Raw genomic sequence first — 22,440 nt, 5'->3', positions numbered from 1 at the left:
CTTTTTGGCCCTGGCATTCCCCTGTATTGGGGTATATAAAGTTTGCAAGACCAAGGGGCCTCTCTTTCCACTGATGGCCGACTAGGCCATCTTCTGCTACATATGCAGCTAGAGACACGAGCTCAGGGGGTACTGGTTAGTTCATATTGTTGTTCCTCCTATAGGGTTGCGGAACCCTTCAGCTCCTTGGGTGCTTTTTCTAGCTTCTCCGTTGGGGGCCCTGTGTTCCATCCTATAGATGACTATGAGCATCCACTTCTGTATTTGCCAGGCACTGGCATAGCCTCATACAAGACAGCTATAACAGGGTCCCTTCAGCAAAATCTTTCTGGCATTGTGCAATAGTGTCTGGGTTTGGTGGCTGATTACGGGATGGATCCCAGGGTGGGTTAGTCTCTGGATAGTCCATCCTTTCATCTTAGCTCCAAACTTTGTCTCTGTAACTCCTTTCATGGGTATTTTGTTCCCTATTCTAAGGAGGAATGATGTATTCACCCATTGGTCTTCCCTCTTCTTGAGTTCTTGTGTTTTGCAAATTGTATCTTGGGTGTTCTATGTTTCTGGGCTAATATCCACTTATCAGTGAGTGCATATCTAATGACTTCTTTTGTGATTGGGTTACCTCACTAAGCATGATATCCTCCAGGTACCTCCATTTGTCCAGGAATTTCATAAATCCATTGTTTTTTTATTTTTTATTTTTTGGTTGATGCTGATATTTTATTTATTTACATTTCATGTAATCCCCTTTCCTGGTTTTCCCCTCTGGAAGCCCCCTATCCCATCCCCCCTCCCTGTGCTTATGTACAGGTGCTCTCACATACACCTACTCCTGCCTCCCCACCCTGGCATTCCCCTACATTGGGGCATGGAGCATTCACAGGACCAAGGGCCTCTCCTCCCATTGATGCCCAATAAGGCCATCCTCTGCTATGTAGGCAGATGGAGCCTTCGATCCTTCCCTGTGTACTCTTTGGTTAGTCGTTTAGTCCCTGTAAGCTCTGGGGGGTGTCTGGTTGTTTGATATTGTTGTTCTTCCTATGGGTTGCAAACCCCTTCAGCTCCTTGAGTCTTGTCTCAAACTCCTCCATCGGGAACCCAAGCTCAGTTCAATGGTTGGCTGTGAGCATCCACCTCTGTATTTGCCAGGCTCTGGCAGAGCCTCTCAGGAAACAGCTATATCAGGCTCCTGTCAGCAAGCACTTCCTGTCATCCACATTAGTATCTGTGTTTGATGTCTGTATATGGGATGAATCCCCAGGTAGGGTAGTATCTGGATGGCTTTTCTCTCAGTCTCTGCTCCACAGCTAAGAATACCCAAAATATAATTCACAGTGCACATGAAGCTCAAGAAGAAGGAAGATCAAAGTGTGGATGCTTCAGTCCTTCCCACAAACAACAGATTGTTGTAATTCTCCAACATCACGTCCATGTACAATGTCCTCTGAGCAAAATTGAGACATTCCCATTCCTCCAGTGAGAAGTCCAAGGCCACGTCCTTGAAGGATAACAGACCCTGTGGTGTATTTACCAGAGACACACTCATTCTTGTTGTCCTTCTCCTAGGGTCTGTGTAAAGAACAAAGATTGAATTCTTGAAATTTCACATCAAGGTCTGGATCCTTTGTTAGAGTCTCTTTGACCCTCCTTTGTTATAGTCTCTTTGACCTTTAGCCATCCAGGGTTCTTAGTGTTGATTTACAATTATGGAGATTTGCCTGAGCATATGGAGACCTGGCAGGTGACAGGACCAGCTGCTGAATATCCTAGGAGGCCAGCACAGCAACTGCAGCTTAAGGGAGTTTTCAGGTTCCACAAATACTAGGCACTAGTCTCTCCCCATGACTTCCTGACCACGAGGCAGCTGAGATACGTGGAGAATGCTGGAATAGCGGAACTGAAATCCATTGTTTTTAATTGCTGAGTAGTACTCCATGTGTAAATGTACCACATTTTTCTGTATCTATTCTTCTGTTGAGGGACATCTGGGTTCTTTCCAACTTCTAGCTATTATAAATAAGGCTGCTATGAACATAGTGGAGCAGGTGTTCATATTACCAGTTGGAACTTCTGGGTATATGCCCATGAGAGGTATTGCTGGATCTTCTGGTAGTAATATGTCAAATTTTTTGAGAAACCTCCAGACTGACTTCTAGAGTGGTTGTACAATCTTGCAATCCCACCAGCAGTGGAGGAGTGTTCCTCTTTCTCCACATCCTCACCAGCATCTGCCGTCACCTGAATTTTTGATCTTAGCCATTCTGACTGGTGTGAGGTAGAATCTCAGGGTTGATTTGATTTGCATTTCCCTGATGATTAAGGATGTTGAACATTTTTTCAGGTGCTTCTCAGCCATTCAATATTCCTCAGTTGAGAATTCTTTGTTTAGCTCTGTGCCCCATTTTTTAATGAGGTTATTTGAATTTCTGGAGTCCAGCTTCTTGAGATCTTTGTATTTCTTGGATATTAGTCCCCTATCAGATTTAGGATTGGTAAAAATCCTTTCCCAATCTGTTGGTGGCCTTTTTGTCTTATTGACAGTGTCTTTTGCCTATATGTATACATTTTAAAGAGCTACTGTATTAGGTTCCCATATGACCCCACAAGTGGTCCTTAGTTCTAGCTGTGCCACTCCATATTCTCTACCTTACTCCATATTTCCCTCTCCCATCTGCCCACAACTATTGTATTTCACCTTCCTAGGATGATCTTCTCCCCACCAGCCTTTGCTTTATTGGTTGTTCCCCACAAACTAATGGTAAGGCTCCACTGCTGAAGACAATACCTACAGAACTGACTGAAGAGAGAAGTGAAGTGCCTACCTAGAGCCTTCATCCCTATTGACTAGTGTGTTGGAAGTACTCAGCACATACTATCAGAGTTGAAAAATTAACACCAACCTAGCTGTAAATCCCACACAGTACAATGATGTGACCTGCGTGCAAGATACACTGATACAATAGTGACACAAAGTTTGTGTGAGTAACCAGCAACTGATTGGAATTAAAGCCCACTCCATGAGATGAAATCCATGCTCTACAATGTCCAGGTAGCTACTAAAACTCTGAGACTTGATAGGTCATGGGGCTTGGGGCAAAGCCCAAATACTACTGTGCTGCTAAAGGAATGTTTCAATAAAATGTCTCTTAGCAACACTCTGCTATACTCCTAGATCAGTGCCTTGTTCAGCCATCATCAGAGAAGCTACTTCCTGAAGTATATGGAAACAAACACAGAGAACAACAACTGGACAATGTACAGAGAGAAATATGTACAGACCTTGACATATTCAGTCATAGGACTGATTGATGTCCAAACGAACTCACAGAGACCATGCCAGCATGCACAAGTCTAAGCCAGATGGGGTCCCAGTACTGAGAGGGAAGTGGACACACCCTCCTGACCAGAATCTCCCTCTATTTGATAACTATCCTTCAATGAAGTTGTAATTATCTTGACTGGTATCTCACTGGTTATACAATTGACACTAAGGGCAGACCTCATGCCCAGGAGTAGAAGGACAACATAAAACAATATCAAAGTGGCTTTGGGGTGAGTTTTTTTCAGGATGCTTTGTCTGGGCTTATTTTGTTTTAACCTGAGATATCTTTTGTTTATATATTATGTTTTCTCATTTTGTTCTTAGGGGTTTTCTCTGTGTGAGAATGTGTGTCTCAGCATCTATAAAAATTTCCTGTTTTTCCCTTGGTTCTTTTTTACTTTTTTTTGTTTTATTCTATTCTGATTTGTTTACTTTTATTTCATTATTTTTAGATGTTTGCTTATTTTCTAATGAGAAAAAAGAAGGTTATGGATTTGGGGAGGGGGTAAGGAGGTGAGAAGGATCTTGGAGGAGTTGGGGGAGAAGAAACTATCACCAGAATGTAATGTATGAATAATCTTTTAAAGAAAAAAAGTAGGTAGGATGAAGAATCTATATTTTAGTCATTTAGAGAGATTAAAATAGTTATGACATTGCCAGGTATATAATGTCATAACTACCCTTGTATATGTACTCATCTGCTGATCAACCATCACTATGTAGCACATAATTGCATTAAAGGGGCAAACTGTGTACTTGGGAGAAATGTCTTAATATTACAAACACTATTACCCTTTAGCTAACCTATTGGAGTTTAGAGAAAAAAGTCTTTGGCCTAGGATAGGCACCAAATTACATGCATATGTAATAGATAAAAATCTTCAATGTTTTCATACATAATCATAAATAAAGCCACTTCTGCTGATTATAAACAAAAATTCAGATCAACTATGAATATCTATGTGAAAACAATGGAAAGTAAATTAGGCAATGTGTAGGCTTCAAAGTGTAGAAACTATCTGCCCTAATTGGGTGGGGTTGCACTGCTGTGAACAGACACCACAACCAAGGCAACTCTTAAAAAGACATCGTTTAATTGGGGGTAGCTTACTGGTGCAAAGGTTCAGTCCATTATCATCAAGGTGGAAGCCCAGAAGGATCCAGGCAGAAATGGTGCAAGAGGAGGTGAGAGTTCTACATCTTCATCCAAAGGCAGACAGAAGAAGATTGGCTTCCAGGGAGCTAGGACTAGGATCTTAAAGCCCAAGACCACAGTGACACACCTACTCCAATAAGGCCTGACCTAATAGTGCCTTTCCCTGGGCCAAGCCTATTCAAACCATCACATTATCCATACAGGATGTTACTTCTTTTTTTTTTAATATATTTTTTATTACGTATTTTCCTCAATTACATTTCCAATGCTATCCCAAAAGTCCCCCATACCGTCCCCCCCACTCCCCTACAAACCCATTCCCACTTTTTGGCCCTGGCGTTCCACTGTACTGGGGCATATAAAGTTTGTATGTCCAATGGGCCTCTCTTTCCAGTGATGGCTTACTAGGCCATCTTTTGATACATATGCAGCTAGAGTCAAGAGCTCTGGGGTACTGGTTAGTTCATAATGTTGTTGCACCTACAGGGTTGCAGATCTCTTTAGCTCCTTGGTTACTTTCTCTATCTCCTCCATTGGGGGGCCTTTGATCCATCCAATAGCTGACTGTGAGCATCCACTTATCAGTGAGTATATATCATTTGAGTTCTTTTGTGATTGTGTTACCTCACTCAGGATGATGCTCTCCAGGTCCATCCATTTGCCTAGGAATTTCATAAATTCATACTTTTTAATAGCTGAGTAGTACTCCATTGTGTAAATGTACCACAATTTCTGTATCCATTCCTCTGTTGAGGGGCATCTGGGTTCTTTCCAGCTTCTGGCTATTATAAATAAGGCTGCTATGAACATAGTAGAGCATGTGTCCTTCTTACCAGTTGGAGCATCTTCTAGATATATGCCCAGGAGAGGTATTGTGGGATCCTCCCTTAGTACTATGTCCAATTTTCTGAGGAACCGCCAAACTGATTTCCAGAGTGGTTGTACAAGCTTGCAATCCCACCAACAATGGAGGAGTGTTCCTCTTTCTCCACATCCTCGCCAGCATCTGCTGTCACCTGAATTTTTGATCTTAGCCATTCTGACTGGTGTGAGATGGAATCTCAGGGTTGTTTTGATTTGCATTTCCCTGATGATTAAGGATGCTGAGCAATTTTTCAGGTGCTTCTCAGCCATTTGGTATTCCTCAGGTGAGAATTCTTTGTTTAGCTCTGAGCCCCATTTTTTAATGGGGTTATTTGATTTTCTGGAGTCCACCTTCTTGAGTTCTTTATATATATTGGATATTAGTCCCCTATTTGATTCAGGATAGGTAAAGATCCTTTCCCAATCTGTTGGTGGCCTTTTTGTCTTATTGACGGTGCCTTTTGCCTTGCAGAAGCTTTGCAGTTTCATGAGGTCCCATTTGTCAATTCTCGATCTTACAGCACAAGCCATTGTTGTTCTATTCAGGAATTTTTCCCCTGTGCCCATATCTTCGAGGCTTTTCCCCACTTTCTCCTCTATAAGTTTCAGTGTCTCTGGTTTTATGTGGAGTTCTTTTATCTACTTAGATTTGACCTTAGTAGAAGGAGATAGGAATGGATCAATTCACATTCTTCTACATGATAACTACCAGTTGTGCCAGCACCATTTGTTGAAAATGCTGTTTTTCTTCCACTGGATGGTTTTAGCTCCCTTGTCGAAGATCAAGTGACCATAGGTGTGTGGGTTCATTTCTGGGTCTTCAGTTCTATTCCATTGGTCTACTTGTCTGTTGTTATACTAGTACCATGCAGTTTTTATCACAATTGCTCTGTAGTAAAGCTTTAGATCAGGCATGGTGATTCCACCAGAGGTTCTTTTATCCTTGAGAACAGTGTTTGCTATCCTAGGTTTTTTGTTATTCCAGATGAATTTGCAGATTGCTCTTTCTAATTCGTTGAAGAATTGAGTTGGAATTTTGATGGGGATTGCATTGAATCTGTAGATTGCTTTTGGCAAGATAATCATTTTTACAATGTTGATCCTGCCAATCCATGAGCATGGGAGATCTTTCCATCTTCTGAGATCTTCCTTAATTTCTTTCTTAACCAAACGAGGAGTTGGTTCTTTGAGAAAAATCAACAAGATAGATAAACCCTTAGCTAGACTCACTAGAGGGCACAGGGACAGCATCCTAATTAACAAAATCAGAAATGAAAAGGGAGACTTAACAACAGATCTTGAAGAAATCCAAAACACCATCAGATCCTTCTACAAAAGGCTATACTCAACAAAACTGGAAAACCTGGACGAAATGGACAAATTTCTAGACAGATACCAGGTACCAAAGTTAAATCAGGATCAAGTTAACGATCTAAACAGTCCCATATCCCCTAAAGAAATAGAATAAGTCATTAATAGTCTCCCAGCCAAAAAAAGCCCAGGACCAGATGGGTTTAGTGCAGAGTTCTATCATACCTTTAAAGAAGATCTAATTCCAGTTCTGCACAAACTATTCCACAAAATAGAAGTAGAAAGTACTCTACCCAACTCATTCTATGACGCCACAATTACTCTGATACCTAAACCACAGAAAGATCCAATAAAGATAGAGAACTTCAGACCAATTTCCCTTATGAATATTAATGCAAAAATCCTCAATAAAGTTCTCACTAATTGAATGCAAGAATACATCAAAACAATCATCCATCCTGACCAAGTAACTTTCATCCAGGGATGCAGGGATGGTTCAATATACAGAAATCCATCAACATAATCCAATATATATACAAACTTAAAGACAAAAACCACATGATCATCTCCTTAGACGCGGAGAAAGCATTTGACAAGATCCAACACCCATTCATGATAAAAGTCTTGGAAAGATGAGGAATTCAAGGCCCATACCTAAACATGATAAAAGCAATCTACAGCAAACCAGTAGCCAACATCAAAGTAAATGGTGAGAAGCTGGAAGCAATCCCACTAAAATCAGGGACTAGACAAGGCTGCCCACTTTCTCCCTACCTCTTCAACATAGTACTTGAAGTCTTAGCCAGAGCAATTCGACAAAAAAAGGAGATCAAGGGGATACAATTTGGAAAAGATGAAGTCAAAACATCATGTTTTGCAGATGATATGATAATATATATATATATATATATATATAAAATTTTTAGGGTCATATATATAAAATTTTTAGGGTCATATATACAAAAATTCCACCAGAGAACTCCTAAACCTGATAAACAGCTTCGGTGAAGTAGCTGGATATAAAATTAACTCAAACAAGTCAATGGCCTTTCTCTACACAAAGAATAAACAGGCTGAGAAAGAAATTAGGGAAACAACACCCTTCTCAATAGTCACAAATAATATAAAATACCTTGGCGTGACTCTAACTAAGGAAGTGAAAGATCTGTATGATAAGGATGTTACTTCTTTCTCTTCTGTGTTTTTGCTATTTTGACAGAATCAGGGAGCCCCATCTGTAAAATATACAATCAAACCCAGGCCATTAAAATGATAAAATACAGAGACATTAGAAGACAGATTCAATACATACTCTGTGTGAATTTTCAAATGGCTAAGTATTAGCCAATGTGTGCACATTTTTTGTAGCAGCCCAGTACTGTATAAGCTGAGATCTTTATGACTAAAGCGATTATTATAACCTCTGACCATAGAATGGAAAAGAAAATTTGTAGTCTTAATATAATTATATTCATTGTCTGTTACAACAAATCAATATGCAGATTTTTTTATTTGTTTGTTTCCTTTTGTTTTTATACATACAGAAAAATGTTTCATTTTGATTTACAATTCTATAAATATTTATTTTTGGTGGGGACAAAAAAAAAAGAAGCAAAGTAATAGAAATGTTGGAAATGGATATTTCAATCAAACAATAGTGGAATGTATCCCCAACAGACTTGAAAATAGAGATTGGAGACAAGGTCAAGGATATGCTTTATTTCAATAGTAATGAAGAAAAAATCAAGTATGACCACAGCTTTCATTAACTCTGTGATGTGTACAATAGACTAAAGCTAAGAACCACAGAGTAGAAGGAGCTGAGTTTCTCACTAAAGCAAAGAATATCTATACAACGATATTGCAGTAGCAAATTCCCCAAACCTAGGAAAACAAATGGACACAGAAACCTAGAATCATTTAAAACCTCTAGTCGACATAATTAAAACATAATCTCTCAGTGTTAATCAATTCATGAAAGGAAGAAACCAAGGAGAACTGGGAAAGAATCATTTTCCACTCAGCAAGCCAGCAAGCTGCAAATCTGCAGAAGGGGAAAAGAAAAAGAACAAAAGGTGATTGAGTCAATCAGGAAAACAGCCATCAACATTTCAGGAATTGGTAAACACCTTTGAAGAAAAGTAATATGTATAAATGGTCTCAAGTTTCTAAGTGAAAGATACAAACTAGCTTAGTGGATAAAAAATACTACATCCAGCTGTCTGTCTGCTCAAGACAGACATAAATAACAAACAAATACCGACTGGACATCAAAGGATGGAAAACAAGTAGAAGGAGAAACAAGTAGAAGCTGAAAACTAGTAGGGATAGTCATTATTTTGTCTGAACGAACTGTCCTTTGGAGCAAAATTAGCTGAACAAGATAAAGTCCTAATCTATTAATAATGGGAACAATATCCTCAAATAAAGTAATATTAAATATTTATGCAATCAACATTGAAACACCCAATTTCTTAAAAACCAATGCTATTAAAAAAATAGACAAGCCAAAATACAAAAATAGCAAGTGATTTCAATATCAAAATCTAAGCAATAAATAATGAATCCAGACAAAAATCATCAAGAGACTGAGGCTCTAACCTGTATTATAAATGAAATGGAATTAGCAACAACTGAATAATATGAATTCATCTTAATATCTCATAAAGTGATTGTTAACAAATACAAAATAAATGGAATAGTTTATCAGGTTATAATGAAATATAACCAGAAGTCAATAGCAAGAAAAATCATATAAAACATGGCAATCAATCAATACATTTTTGAATGACTAGTCATTGAAAAAACAAAACAGAAAGAAATTATCCAAAGTTCTTAAAGTTAAAAAGTAAAAATAAAATACAATCTGCCAATACCTTTTGAATATAGCAAATATACTTTTAAGTAGGAAGTTTATAGTTAAAATTGCTCAAACCCCCAGTGGAATGATTTTTAGATATGAAGCCTTTTAGAGAGAGGTAACTAATTAATTTATTGTAAGTTCCTCATGATAAGAATAGTCTTGTTTTAAGTAGAGATACATTATTAGAGAGAGAGAGAGAGAGAGAGAGAGAGAGAGAGAGAGAGAGAGAGAAAAGCAGGGAGAGAGAGAGAAGCAGGGAGAGAGAGAGAAAAGCAGGGAATTAGTCATTTGCAAGTCAAGAAAAGAGTAAATAATGAGGTTTTTTGTTAATTGGATTAGCTCAATATGTATTGAGAACTTTTGGGTGCACAATTCTATGAAGAAAATATACGTCTATGTTACATCTTCTAATGTTTGGTTTATCAATAATTTTTATAAGTAATCATAGCCTATTTCTGACAAGCTCATTCTTTCTGCCTATGGGGATAAAATAGAGTCTGGCCATCTACCCAAAAGAAAGGTAATAGGGTTCTGGAAATTTCTCTAGGAATGAAATATGGTGGTAAGGCCAGGGGGCATAGTCCGCTTCTGATTCACGAGGTGATTAATTTAATATACAGAACATAGACTTTCCTTTCCTTAGGCTCTTACATAGCCTAGACTAGCCTTAAAATTGTTTGTACCTGAGGATGAATTTAAATCAATCCTCTCAAGTGCTGGAATTACAGATGTGAACTACCATACCTAGACAGGCCACTTAATAAGTGACAAATGGATCACTGGAAAATCACATGTCATAGATAAAGCTTTATTAAACATTAATTGAGATAAATTCCTCATGTATCATATACTTAAATGCAACCATGTATCTATTAAAGATAGATATATAGATAAATTACATTATGATTTGGGAATGGTGACAAATGTAAAAAAGAAGATATCCAATAAAAAATAAACAAATATAAACCAAAAAAGGAAAAATATTCTAATTATGATTTGAAATCTAGAGTTAGGAAGGGAACAGTAATTTATTTTTTATTTTATTTTTTCGGAAAACAGCATGGTCAGGTTCTTCACAGCAATAACCACTCTCGTACCAACTTCTGTACTATTTATTTTTCCGTTGCTGTGATATAACACCACGACCAAGGCAACTTGTAGGGTCTATACGGATTGTGCTTCCAGAGGCTCTTGGCGAGGAAGCACAGCAGCAAGCAGCGCATAAGGCAGCAGGAAGCTGAGAGTTCACATCTTGAACTGCAAACACCAAGCAGAGACAATGAACCAGAAGTGGCTCAAGGATCTAAATTCCAAAATCTCCCTGTCCCTGCCAGGTGATAGACTTCCTCCAGCAAGGCCACACCTCCCAAACCTCCTCAAACTTGGCTGCCAGCTTGGGGACAAAGTGCTCAGCTGTGTGAGACACAGAGGGGAGGATTATTCTCATTCAAGTCCCTACAGTGTGGTTTCTTGGAGTTTTGCTTTTTCACCCACCTTCATAATCATAACCATTTAATTGTGTCTTTATGTTTTATTTAGGGTGATGATTGTTGATGGTCTTATTTAAATCTACCATTTTGTTATTAAAATTGGTTTTGAAAGTTTTTCTCCATTTCAACTGCTTTAGAGCAATTCATTCATTCATTCTTTCTTTTTTATTAGATATTTTCTTTATATACATTTCAAATGCTATCTCGAAAGTTCCCTATATCCTCTCTCTCCGCCCTGTTCCCCTACCCACCCACTCATGTGCACTTTGAAATTATCTTCTCTCTCTCTCTCTCTTTCTCTCTCTCTCTCTCTCTCTCTCTCTCTCTCTCTCTCTCTCTCTCCCTTCCTTCCTTCCTTCCTTCCTTCCTTCCTTCCTTCCTTCCTTCCTTCCTTCCTTCTTCCCTTCCTTCCTTCCTTTCTATTTCTTTATTTATTATATGTAAGTACACTGTAGTTGTTTTCAGACACATCAGAAGAAGGCATCCGATATCATTACAGATGGTTGTGAAACACCGTGTGGTTGCTGGGATTTGAACTCAGGACCTTTGGAAGAGCAGTTATTGCTCTTAACTACAGAGCCATCTCTCTAGCCTGGGAACATTAATTTATAAACTTAAGTATATATTTAAAATTCTGTATGACAAATGTTCCATAAGAAGGAAAAAAGACAAAATTCAGCCTATAATATCAAGAAAGGTTTAATATTTCTAATACATATACCTGATTCTACAAATCAAGAGACAAATTTCTCTTAAAATATAGAAATAAACTGTCAATTTATAGACCCATAAGTGAAAAATATTTCTATTTTCTATCATTGCTCGTAACCAAGAATTACAGTCTTCAACACTGGAGGAGCAGATACATACACAAGATCAGAGAGGTTAATTTAAAACTTGTAGTCTGGAATTTGAATTTTAAGTATCAGTATGAACTTTGAAAACGATCCACAGTCTTGTCCAGTGAAAATACCTAAGAACAGTGACCAACACAGACACAAGGAGCATTATGGTCTTGAAAAAAGACACTTTCTCTAAAACAAGACACTTATTTGAAAATCAAGGTCTAGTAGGGCAGGAAACACACAATATACACCTATAATAACTTGTCATAACAAATATAAGGAAGCTATAATTACACTATGAGGGAATATTACAAAAGGACATAGCCAAATTGAACAAACTCCTTATGTCAGAGTGGAAAATTTCAGCATCCATAAGGACAATAACTATCATAAATCAAAAATGTCAATTAAGTGGATCATAGTAAAAGTTAAAAGGGTACAAATGATCAAAATTGGAAGCTGCCAGTATACAAATCAAGTTTGAAAAATGATAAGAGATAAATAAGATTTGGTATGCTGTCCCTCCTTAATAAAATGTTGGGAACTGGAATATCACAAATTTTTAGCAATAATCTCTGAATGGCTATATCCATTTTAACATAAGAGATCCAAAATAAAATGTATGTTTCTAATGTAAGAATACAGCTCAAGCTGGTTTGGCAATTCAGTTCCAGAGGTACTCAGAAGGCAGAGGTATGAGGATCTCTGTGAGTTTGAGTTAGCCTGGTGTACAGAGTGAATACCAGGATAGCCAGGACTATATATAGAGACCCTGTCTCAAAAACAAAATTGTAGCACTGCCTATGAAGTATTCTTTTTGTTTGTTTGTTTTGTATTATTTTGTTTTGTTTTTTGTGTTTGTTTTTCGAGACAGGGTTTCTCTGTATAGCCCTGGCTGTCCTGGAACTCACTTTGTAGACCAGGCTGGCCTCGAACTCAGAAATCCACCTGCCTCTGCCTCCCAAGTGCTGGGATTAAAGGCGTGCACCACCACCGCCCAGCCTATGAAGTATTCTTATCTGTCCCCCCAAACAGAAAACAAAAGCTTGAGGGTTTGATGAGATGATTCAGCAGGTGAAGGCACTTGCTGCCAAATCTGAGCACCTGTTTTATTTCTGGAACCCACATGAAGGAAGCAGAGTGGAGACAATTTTAGAAAGATATATTCTGGCCTCCTCACGTGAGCATGACATATGCACAGGAGCACACATACAAAAATACATGAATGAATGAATGTAATGAATAAATACAAATCAAACCTGAATCTGATTCAAAAGGCTTTGATTCTATTGGAAATGAAGTGAGCAGAAGACATATAGAATTATCCAAATCCAGACATTAGGAAATTATTCTATGAAGCAAATGACTTGGATCTTCAATAAATATACTATAAAATATAATATGAAAAAGGAGAATGGACCAGAAATCAACCCATTAAAAGAGAGGAGAGATATGTAACAAATGCCAATAGATGGACTTTATTTGCATACCAAATCACATGCACAAATATTAAAAGTATTATAAGGGTGTAAGTTTGACAGTGGTTATTTGGTGATTGCAGAGGCTACAAATTTCTTGGTGTGATATAAATACCTTAATATGTTAAAATAGTTCTTATCATTGAAAGATAAACAATGTAATGCTTTTACATATAGTATATAATTCTGATATTTGCATCAAAATTATCAGGTTCATGAATGAAGACTGGTAATACAGCAACACTAAATGGACTCAGCAGGCTGAGTGTGTGTGTGTGTGTGTGTGTGTGTGTGTGTGTGTGTATAAAATACTTTGAAAAGAAGATACCATAAAATCCATAAGGTGTGACAGGGGATGAGCTGGAGGGAGAAGAGTGTGGGATAAAAATGATGTCAATGTACTAAAGTATGTTGTTCTCCAAAAATTAGTAAAATATATGTAAACTAGGAACAAAATCATTATCATAGAACATTCTAAAAACACAAAAATTTCCAAAGCTAAACAAAAGAAAATATTTTTTCTGCTGCTAATATTTAGGACAAAATAGAAAGCTTAAATAGAGCAACTATATACGCATAATTTAAAAATGAAAAAAATAAGTTTGAGTGGAGGTTGCCTGTGTGCGTGTGGATAATACTGCTCTAGTAGTCCATAGGCTATTAAATAAAAATCCTAATTCTAGGCATGGGATACCCTCCTTTAACTTGTTAGTCATGAGAGTATCAGAGGACCCCCAAAGCAATCCGAGCTATTGTCACCACTCAGAAACCACTGTTGCTAGATCATACCACATACTTTAACTTCCAGTCTTAGAGAAATCAAGATGATACTGGGCTGGTTCAGTGGTGGTTCTCTGCTGACAAGCTTTCATAGTATCACAAGGTATTTTGCCAACTGGTAGAGGTGGTGGTGGGGACCATCAATAGGTTTCTTCAGTGGTGTGCTCTGATGCCACAATACACACCAGTCAAACAATATGTAATTTTGCTGCAACAGAGCCATGACTGCTGTGTGGGTGACCAACTGCATTCTGGTTGAATTTGAATCCTATCTACAGGAAGGCATTCAGACCTTGTATTACAAATCTTGCTACAAGCCTATGGCTGCAGAAGTCAAAGGCCCTAAGAAGCCCAATAATTTTATTTTGCTAAATAAATATGTTGTCTAAATGCTTTCTAAAAATTTATATTTAAATGCAAAAATTAGTCTTTCACTCAACCTTAGTCAAAGAAGCTTCTGCTTGCAGTGGAGCACAGGTTAATGTGGAGACTCATAATTAACTGATCAAATTGCTAGGAATAAGTGTTTTAGCCCTAGATGAAATATCTATATCACATGCCATCCCATGACTCGGGGAACATTTCAGTAGTGAGAAAAGGAAGAGTATAAAAGGAAAAGGGTGGAAAGAAGTGCTGTGAAATGCCATCTTCTGGATATGATATGGCTATTGTACTCATGAACTAATAGCAATCATAGTTATCTAGACAAAACCTGTACAAAAGCAAGCTTTTCAGCTTCTGCCATGGGCGTGGGAGGGGGTGATGAGACAGCATCCCTAACTGAGGAGCAATTGTGTTAATGGCTGCTGGAGGAAGAACAGTCATTTTCCTTCTGTGTTATAGACACTGGTGTGTTGTCAAGCTCACTTAAGCAATCCTAATTACACTTAGTGGTCCATGAGGAACGAAGACACAAAAATAGGTGAGAGGAGTGTTGGGAAGGAGTCTGTAGTGAGGAAGAGGGGGTAAGAGAAGGTAATGAAGGGATGAGTAGATCAAAATACATTATATAGGATATACATCAAAAATTTCCAAGGAATAAATTTTAAAATATTTTTAAAAGAAAGAAAATTATGTGGCAATTTCTCCGGAAAACATCCATGTAAAATATTATGATAGTTCAATAAGATTATATAATTAAGGCCATGTGAGAATTATCCCTGGCATGCAAAGCTGTTTTAACATATGCAAACCAATAACAGATTTCATCAAATTATAATGAACAACAAAAATCATATAAAGACACATTAAAATAATTCCAAGGCTTTTAAAATATTTTTTTGAAAGATTTATTTTATTTATATGAGTACCTTGTATCTCTTTCCAGACACCAGAAGAGGGCATCTGATCCCTTTACAGATGGTTGTGAGCTACCATGTGGTTGCTGGGATTTAAACTAAGGGCCTTTGGAAAACCAGTCAGTGCTCTTAACCACTGAGTCATCTCTCCATCTCTCCATCTCCAGTAGCACTATTTGAAAGGATTAGAAGGTATGGCCTTATTGGGATAGATGTGGCCTTGTTGGAGGAAGTGGGCATTAAGGTTTCAAAAGACTAAGCTAGGCCCAGTGGCTCTCTTTCTGTTGCATGGGGTTCTGGATGTAGAATATTCAGGTTCTCCTCCAGCCCTGTGTCTGCCTATATAGCTCCATGGGTTCTGCTATGCTGATAAATGGACTAAACTTCTGAAACTGTAAACCAGCTCCAATTAAATGCATTCCTTTTTAAGAGTTGCCATGGAAGCCGGGGGTGGTTGCACACGCCTTTAATCCCAGCATTCGGGAGGCAGATGCAGGCAGATTTCTGAGTTGAAGGCCAGCCTGGTCTACAGAGTGAGTTCCAGGACTGCCAGAGTTATACAGAGAAACCCTGTCTCAAAAAACAAACAAACAAACAAACAAACAAACAAACAAACAAACAAACAAGAGTTGCCATGGTCCTGGTGTCTCATCACAACAATAGCACATTGACTAAGACACTCTCCAATCATTAGCCCTATGCCATCTTGAGCTCAAACTCAGCAGGGCCTAGCACACCCAGGATCTTGGGATCACTGGTGAGTGGAACACAACATCTGTTTCAAAAAACCCAGAGGGACATGTACCAGTAGGAACAGGGACAAAAGAAACCCGCCCAACCAGCAGCTGGGGTTCATTCTGGTTGGCAGCAGCCCCAAGCTCACCATCTTGTGTGCGAACTTGGAGGAGGGTGTCAAGGTCCCCAGAGGACTCTCCACACCGCAGGCACCCTAACATACCCAAGATCTTTAGATCACTGGTGAGTGGAATGTAACATCTGTTCCAAAAATCACGGAGGGTCTTGTGCCAGAAGGAACTGGGACAAATGAAATCTGCACGACCAGTGGATGGAGATAGTGCTGGTCGGCACCAACCCTGTGCTGTCTTGTGCACAAACTCAGCAGGCCCTAGCACACCCAGGATTTTGGGATCACTGAGACCAGTCTATGCAGGAGATCACTTGGGCCTCAGAAGCAACAGAGCGTCTTGGACAGGGTCCCTGCTGGCCTTCATACTTAGCCAGGAGGCAGAGCTGAGACTCAGACCCCTGGGCAACTTCTCCATCAGAGGAGAGTCCAGGGAGGGCTCTGAACCCGCGACTCAGGAGATGGATCTGAGCTCCACACTTCTGTGCACCTTCCCTGCAAGAAGAGAGCTTGTCTGCAGAGAGTGCTCTGACCACTGGGACTCAGGAGAGAGTTGGACTCCCAGGTGTGCTGACAGAGGCTAACAGAATCAAGGAGGAAGAAGCTTCAGCCAGAGACAGCCAGAACATCTAACACCAGAGATGACCAGTTGGCAAAAGGCAAACATAAGAATCTTACTAACAGAAAGCAAGACTACTCGGCATCATCAGGACCCAGTACACCCACCACAGCAAGTTCTGGATAACCCAACACTCTCGAAAAGCATGATTCAGATTTAAAATAAAATCTCATGATGCTGTTAGAGGATTTTAAGAACAACATTAATAACTCACTTTAAAAAATACAGGATAGCACTGCTAAACAGGTAGAAGTCCTCAAAGAGGAATCACAAAAATCCCTTAAAGAATTACAGGAAAACACAACTAAACAGGTGATATAATTGAACAAAATCATCCAAGATCTAAAAATGGAAGAAGAAACACTGAAGAACACCCAAAGGGAGACAACTCTGGAGATAGAAAACCTAGGAAAGAAATCAGGAACCATAGATGTGAGCATCAGCAACAGACTACAAGAGATGGAAGAGAGAATCTCAGATGCAGAAGATCCCATAGAAAACATGGACACAACAATCAAAGAAAATGTGAAATGCAAAAAGATCCTAACCCAAAACATCCAGGAAATCCAGGACACAATAAGAAGACCAAACCTAAGAATAATAGGTATAGATGAGAATAAAGATTTTCAACTTAAAGGGCCAGTAAATATCTTCAACAAAATTAGAGAAAAAAACTTCCCTAACCTAAAGAAAGAGATGCCCATGAACATACAAGAAGCCTACAGCACTCCAAATAGACTGGACCAGAAAAGAAATTCCTCCCGACACATACTAATCAGAAAACAAATGCACTAAATAAAGATAGAATATTAAAAGCAGTAAGGGAAAAAGGTCAAGTAAAATATAAAGACAGACCTATTAGAATTACACAAGACTTCTCACCAGAGACTATGAGAGCCAGAAGATCCTGGACAGATGTTATACAGTCCCTAAGAGAAAACAAATGTCAGCCTAGGCTACTACACCCAGCAAAACTCTCAAACCATAGATGGAGAAACCAAAGTATTCTATGACAAAACCAAATTCTACAATATCTTTCCATGAATCCAGTCCTTCAAAGGATAATAAAGGGAAAACACCAACACAAGGAGGGAAATTATGCCCTAGAAAAAGCAAGAAAGTAATCATTCAAAAAACCTAAAAGACATAATAGTACCGGAAGATCCAGCAATACCTCTCCTGGGTATATACCCAGAAGTTCCAACTGGTAATATGAACACATGCTCCACTATGTTCATAGCAGCCTTATTTATAATAGCCAGAAGGTGGAAAGAACCCAGATGTCCCTCAACAGAGGAATGGATACAGAAAACATGGTACATTTACACAATGGAGTACTATTCAGCAATTAAAAACAATGAATTCATGAAATTCTTAGGCAAATGGATGGATCTGGAGGGTATCATCCTGAGTGAGGTAACCCAATCACAAAAGAACAGCCTTGATATGCACTCACTGATAAGTGGATATTAGCCCAGAAACTTAGAGTACCCAATATACAATTTGTAAAACACATGAAACTCAAGAAGAAGGAAGACTAAAGTCTGGATACTTCATTCCTTCTTAGAATGGGGAACAAAATACCCATGGAAGAAATTCCAGAGACAAAGTTCTGAGCTGGGACAGAAGGAAGAACCATCCAGAGACTTGACCCACCCAGGGATCCATCCCATATACAACCACCAAACCACTTTTGCATATGTCAGAAAGGTTTTCCTGACGGGACCCTGATATAGCTTTCTCTTGTGAGGCTATGCCAGTGCCTGGCAAATACAGAAGTTGAAGCTCACAGTCATCTATTGGATGGAACACAGGGCCCCCAATGGAGGAGCTAGAGAAAGTACCCAAGTAGCTAAAGGGGTTTGCAAACCTATAGGAGGAACAATATGAACTAATCAGTACCCCCAGAGCTGTGTCTTTATTAGCTTATTTAGCAGAGGATGGCCTAGTTTGCCATCAATTGGAGAAGCCCTTGGTCTTGGGAAGATCATATGCCCCAGTACAGGAGAATGTCAGGGCCAGGAATCAGGAGTGGGTGGGTTGGGGAGCAGGGCAGGGAGAGGGTATAATGGGCTTTAGGGATGGCATTTGAAATGTAAATGAAGAAAATATCTAATAAAAAATAAATAAAAAACAATAAAAAATACTTTGACATATTGCCAGAGTATTAGCAACAACAAAGAAGTAAATGATTCAAGCTCTACAGTTTGAGAAGCAGTGGTAGAACTGTCACTTGATGGTATCAAAAATTTAACAGTAGTTTTAATGTCCCAGCTCAAGGACTGACTAGCTCTATGATTGGCAGGTTCCTAAATGTTGTGGAAAATATTTCTTATCTCAAAGTAAGAATATAGTCAATGTATACTCACCTCATAGGATTATTGATTTGGTTATATGATATAATTTAGTAAAGAGCTTAGTGCATAATAAATTTCCAACACGTTTTATCATATTGCTGCTCTGGCTTTATCTGTTATTTCTCTCCTCTATATGTATATGAGTGACTTTGTCTCATGTTTTAATTTTGGCATGGCTTATGAGAATTTGATAAAAAACTGAATTCAGCCTGCTCAGAATGTTGCACAGAATTGGTGCAATATTTAAAACAATCCCAAATCTACAAAAGTTTTTTTTAGAACTCCCTCTTAGGACAGTAGCTTGTAAACCTTGCCAAACACAACTATAGCAGGAAGTAACTTCTAAAATGACCTGGTTAGATTGGTTTTCTAAACTTACATTAAGCTATAATCAAGTGGGAATAGGAATGTTACCTGAGAATATGCTTTCATCAGATTGCCTGTAGGTAAGTCTGTAGGATATTCTCTTGACTGCTAATTGACAGGGGAGGGCTCACACAAGTGTTCCTGAGTTGTGTGGTGGGCTGAGTAAGCCATAGGTACAATCTAGTAAACACTGGACCTCCATAGTCCTTGCTTCAATTCCTGCCTCCAGGTCCCTCCCTTGAGTTCCTGCCCTGACATACTTCAGAGATGGATTGTGACTTGGGAGTTATAAGATGAACTCAACTTATTCCTCCTGTAGTTGCTTTTGACAATTTAGTTTTAAGTCAGATCACTATAAACACTAAGGATTGTATCAAATTTATCCAATTCCACCTTTTGCTTCAAAGCTCAAAGTTTATCATTAGCAACAAGTATTGACAGTTGTTTTTTTTTAAGTGGCAGGTGATATTTAATCATTTTCTGTCTGACTAGATACCTAATTTAGAATAACCATGGTTTACCAACCAGCCATTCAATGAATAACAATGTGTTTCATGAAACTATAAGTTGTTAATCATACAACTTCATCACAAGAGTTCTGATTGATATTTCCATAATAGTCATATCTTCCTATTTTATCAGACAAGAAAATACTATGGTTGAGAATTTTAATAAAATATTTTTTACAGATTTACTAGTGATAATTTTAAACTGGCTTTTAACTTCATACAGTGCATAAGAGTAAGAAATTATGTGACACCCACAATAGTTGGTGTTGTGCTTAGGAGTCAAAAATTGCATCAAGTGTTTCTTCTCTGGGTAGTTCTTCAATACAGTTTTAGCTTCCACTGTGTTCCTAGCCTTAGCAAGCCTCTCACAGAAGCATATCTGTGTCTCAAAACGGACATTTTTTTTCATTGTTACAATTTAATAGAACAAAGATAGCCTAAGATGTGGCAAATCTTGAGATCTTTTTTATACTATTAGAATATTATAGAAAAACTGTAAGATAATAAGCACAAAGAACACATTTTGATTAAAACTACTCCACACGTTTAGTGCCACTGGACTCGAATATCAGCACTTGGAGGGAAAGTCTGGAGATCAGGAAGTGAGCTACAGGGTGAACTCAAGGCCAGCTGGTATACACGAAGCCTCCTCTAAAAAAAAAAAAAATTCAATTGTATCACAGAATTTAAATGATTTAGAATTTTGGCAACTTAGCATCATGCTTTCCATGCTATCCCTTTTTCTAGATAGCCATTGCTTTGCATGTGTTTAACGTTATAAAGATGTACAACCTCGGACTGTGAGATTGATGGCTCAGAGGGTGAACATACCTGCTATGTAAGCCTGAAAACATATGCTGGATCCATCAAAACCATGTAGAAGGAGGAGAGAATCAACTCCACAACGTTGTCCTCTGCCCTACATATATGCACCATGGGTTGTGTACACACAGGCATGCACACACACACACACATACACACACATTGAAATTAAGTTTTTAAAAAGCATGGCTATTTTAAACACTGAAACAGGTGATTTCTGTCAATGCTTGGTGCTTTAATGCAATTTAATTAGCCTTTATCGACTTTTTCCATATGCAAATGAGAGAATGTTCTAGATCACCTTTAAGCTATATTCTAGTTTTAGTATTCTATAAACCTAAAGTCCCTGATAAATATATAATTAGGCTTTCACCTAGCCAAGGGATTACATAAAACCTGATTACTTGTTTGAATTAAAGAAGTTCTATTTGCAAATATTATTTTGAGGAAATAATAACTTGTTCATGAAAAAGTAAAATTATTCATACACTTGTATACATTTCTCAACATTAGGAACATAATTTCATCAAGCAAATTGGGGATCAACGAATGAAATCTTTGTTTTCAAAAACACAAAAAAACAATTTGCAACCTTCACAGAACGAATAAGGAAAAGATCCCGAGCTCAAAGATCTTCCTGAGGGAAAGAAGAATAGCTGGAGAAATAAACACACAGGTTCTGAAAATTAAATTTGCATCAGCCTCATTAGGCTTATATCTAGTTGTTTACTTCTCTTATTTTACAGAAATTAGATTTACATATACCAAAAATGTGTGTGTATATAAGGCATATTGTTTCTCAGATGAGAGGAAGCCAAATGGGATATGTATTTACATAATAACTGTGACTCATACACCAGCCAGCAACACACAATGAATATAGTTGAAATTTTGAATGCATAGTTTTTTTTTCTGTCTAGCATCAAAAGAAAACATTGAAAGATGATGTTTGAAAAATGTATCTGATTGAGACTTGAAGTGCCAGGGACACCCGGGGGAGTGGGCCCAACAGCTCAGAGGACAAGGCGAGGAGGGATGGGGAAGAATGCTGAGAGGGGGTGACCAGGAGAGTGGCAGTGAGCAGGATATAAAGTAAATAAGTAAAAAACAAAAATATAAAATGGACAAAAGGATATGAAGTATAAAGTGGATAATTTCTTCAATAAAGGATGTTTGCAAAACAGAAAAAAAATGTACCTTATTTACTTGAGAAGATATGGAGAGATTTTATGTGATCTTTAAAACAAGAGCTAAAGACTTAATAAGTAATTGGCGTTCAATATAGATGATGACATCTTGATAGCCATACTCCTTTTCTTTTGTTAACAACACCTTAGCTCTTTTCTGAAAGAGCAGACCCAGAAATCTGTCATGTTTCTTTGGTGAAAATGGAAACATGCACTATAATACTCAAAAACTGTTTGGAAGGTTAGGATAGTGCTTTTGATTTTTTTTTGTCTTTTTTTTTTTTTTTTTTTTTTTGGTTTTTCAAGAC

General features: G+C 38.2%; 1 protein-coding gene and 1 long non-coding RNA gene across 2 annotated transcripts in view; both read right to left on the bottom strand.

The window, feature by feature from the left end:
- Nucleotides 1–1,320: 1,320 nt before the first annotated feature.
- On the bottom strand, nucleotides 1,321–1,956 carry Gm14870 (predicted gene 14870). The gene has a single exon (XM_030251555.1). It carries the CDS (start codon nucleotides 1,544–1,546, stop codon nucleotides 1,364–1,366), a length of 183 nt encoding a protein of 60 aa, XP_030107415.1. The 5' UTR covers nucleotides 1,547–1,956; the 3' UTR covers nucleotides 1,321–1,363.
- Nucleotides 1,957–8,145: 6,189 nt separating this feature from the next.
- The window catches only part of 2810403D21Rik (RIKEN cDNA 2810403D21 gene), a 52,419-nt gene continuing 38,124 nt past the window's right edge, over nucleotides 8,146–22,440 (bottom strand). Inside the window, exon 5 of the long non-coding RNA NR_015493.2 lies at nucleotides 8,146–8,697. This is a non-coding gene — a long non-coding RNA (RIKEN cDNA 2810403D21 gene). The remainder of the gene's footprint in view (nucleotides 8,698–22,440) is intronic.

This window comes from Mus musculus, chromosome X (assembly GCF_000001635.26).
Source record: "Mus musculus strain C57BL/6J chromosome X, GRCm38.p6 C57BL/6J".
Lineage (NCBI taxonomy): Eukaryota > Metazoa > Chordata > Mammalia > Rodentia > Muridae > Mus > Mus musculus.
The sequence above is the reverse complement of the archived record's forward strand: the minus strand, read 5'-3'. Positions and strand labels throughout refer to the sequence as shown.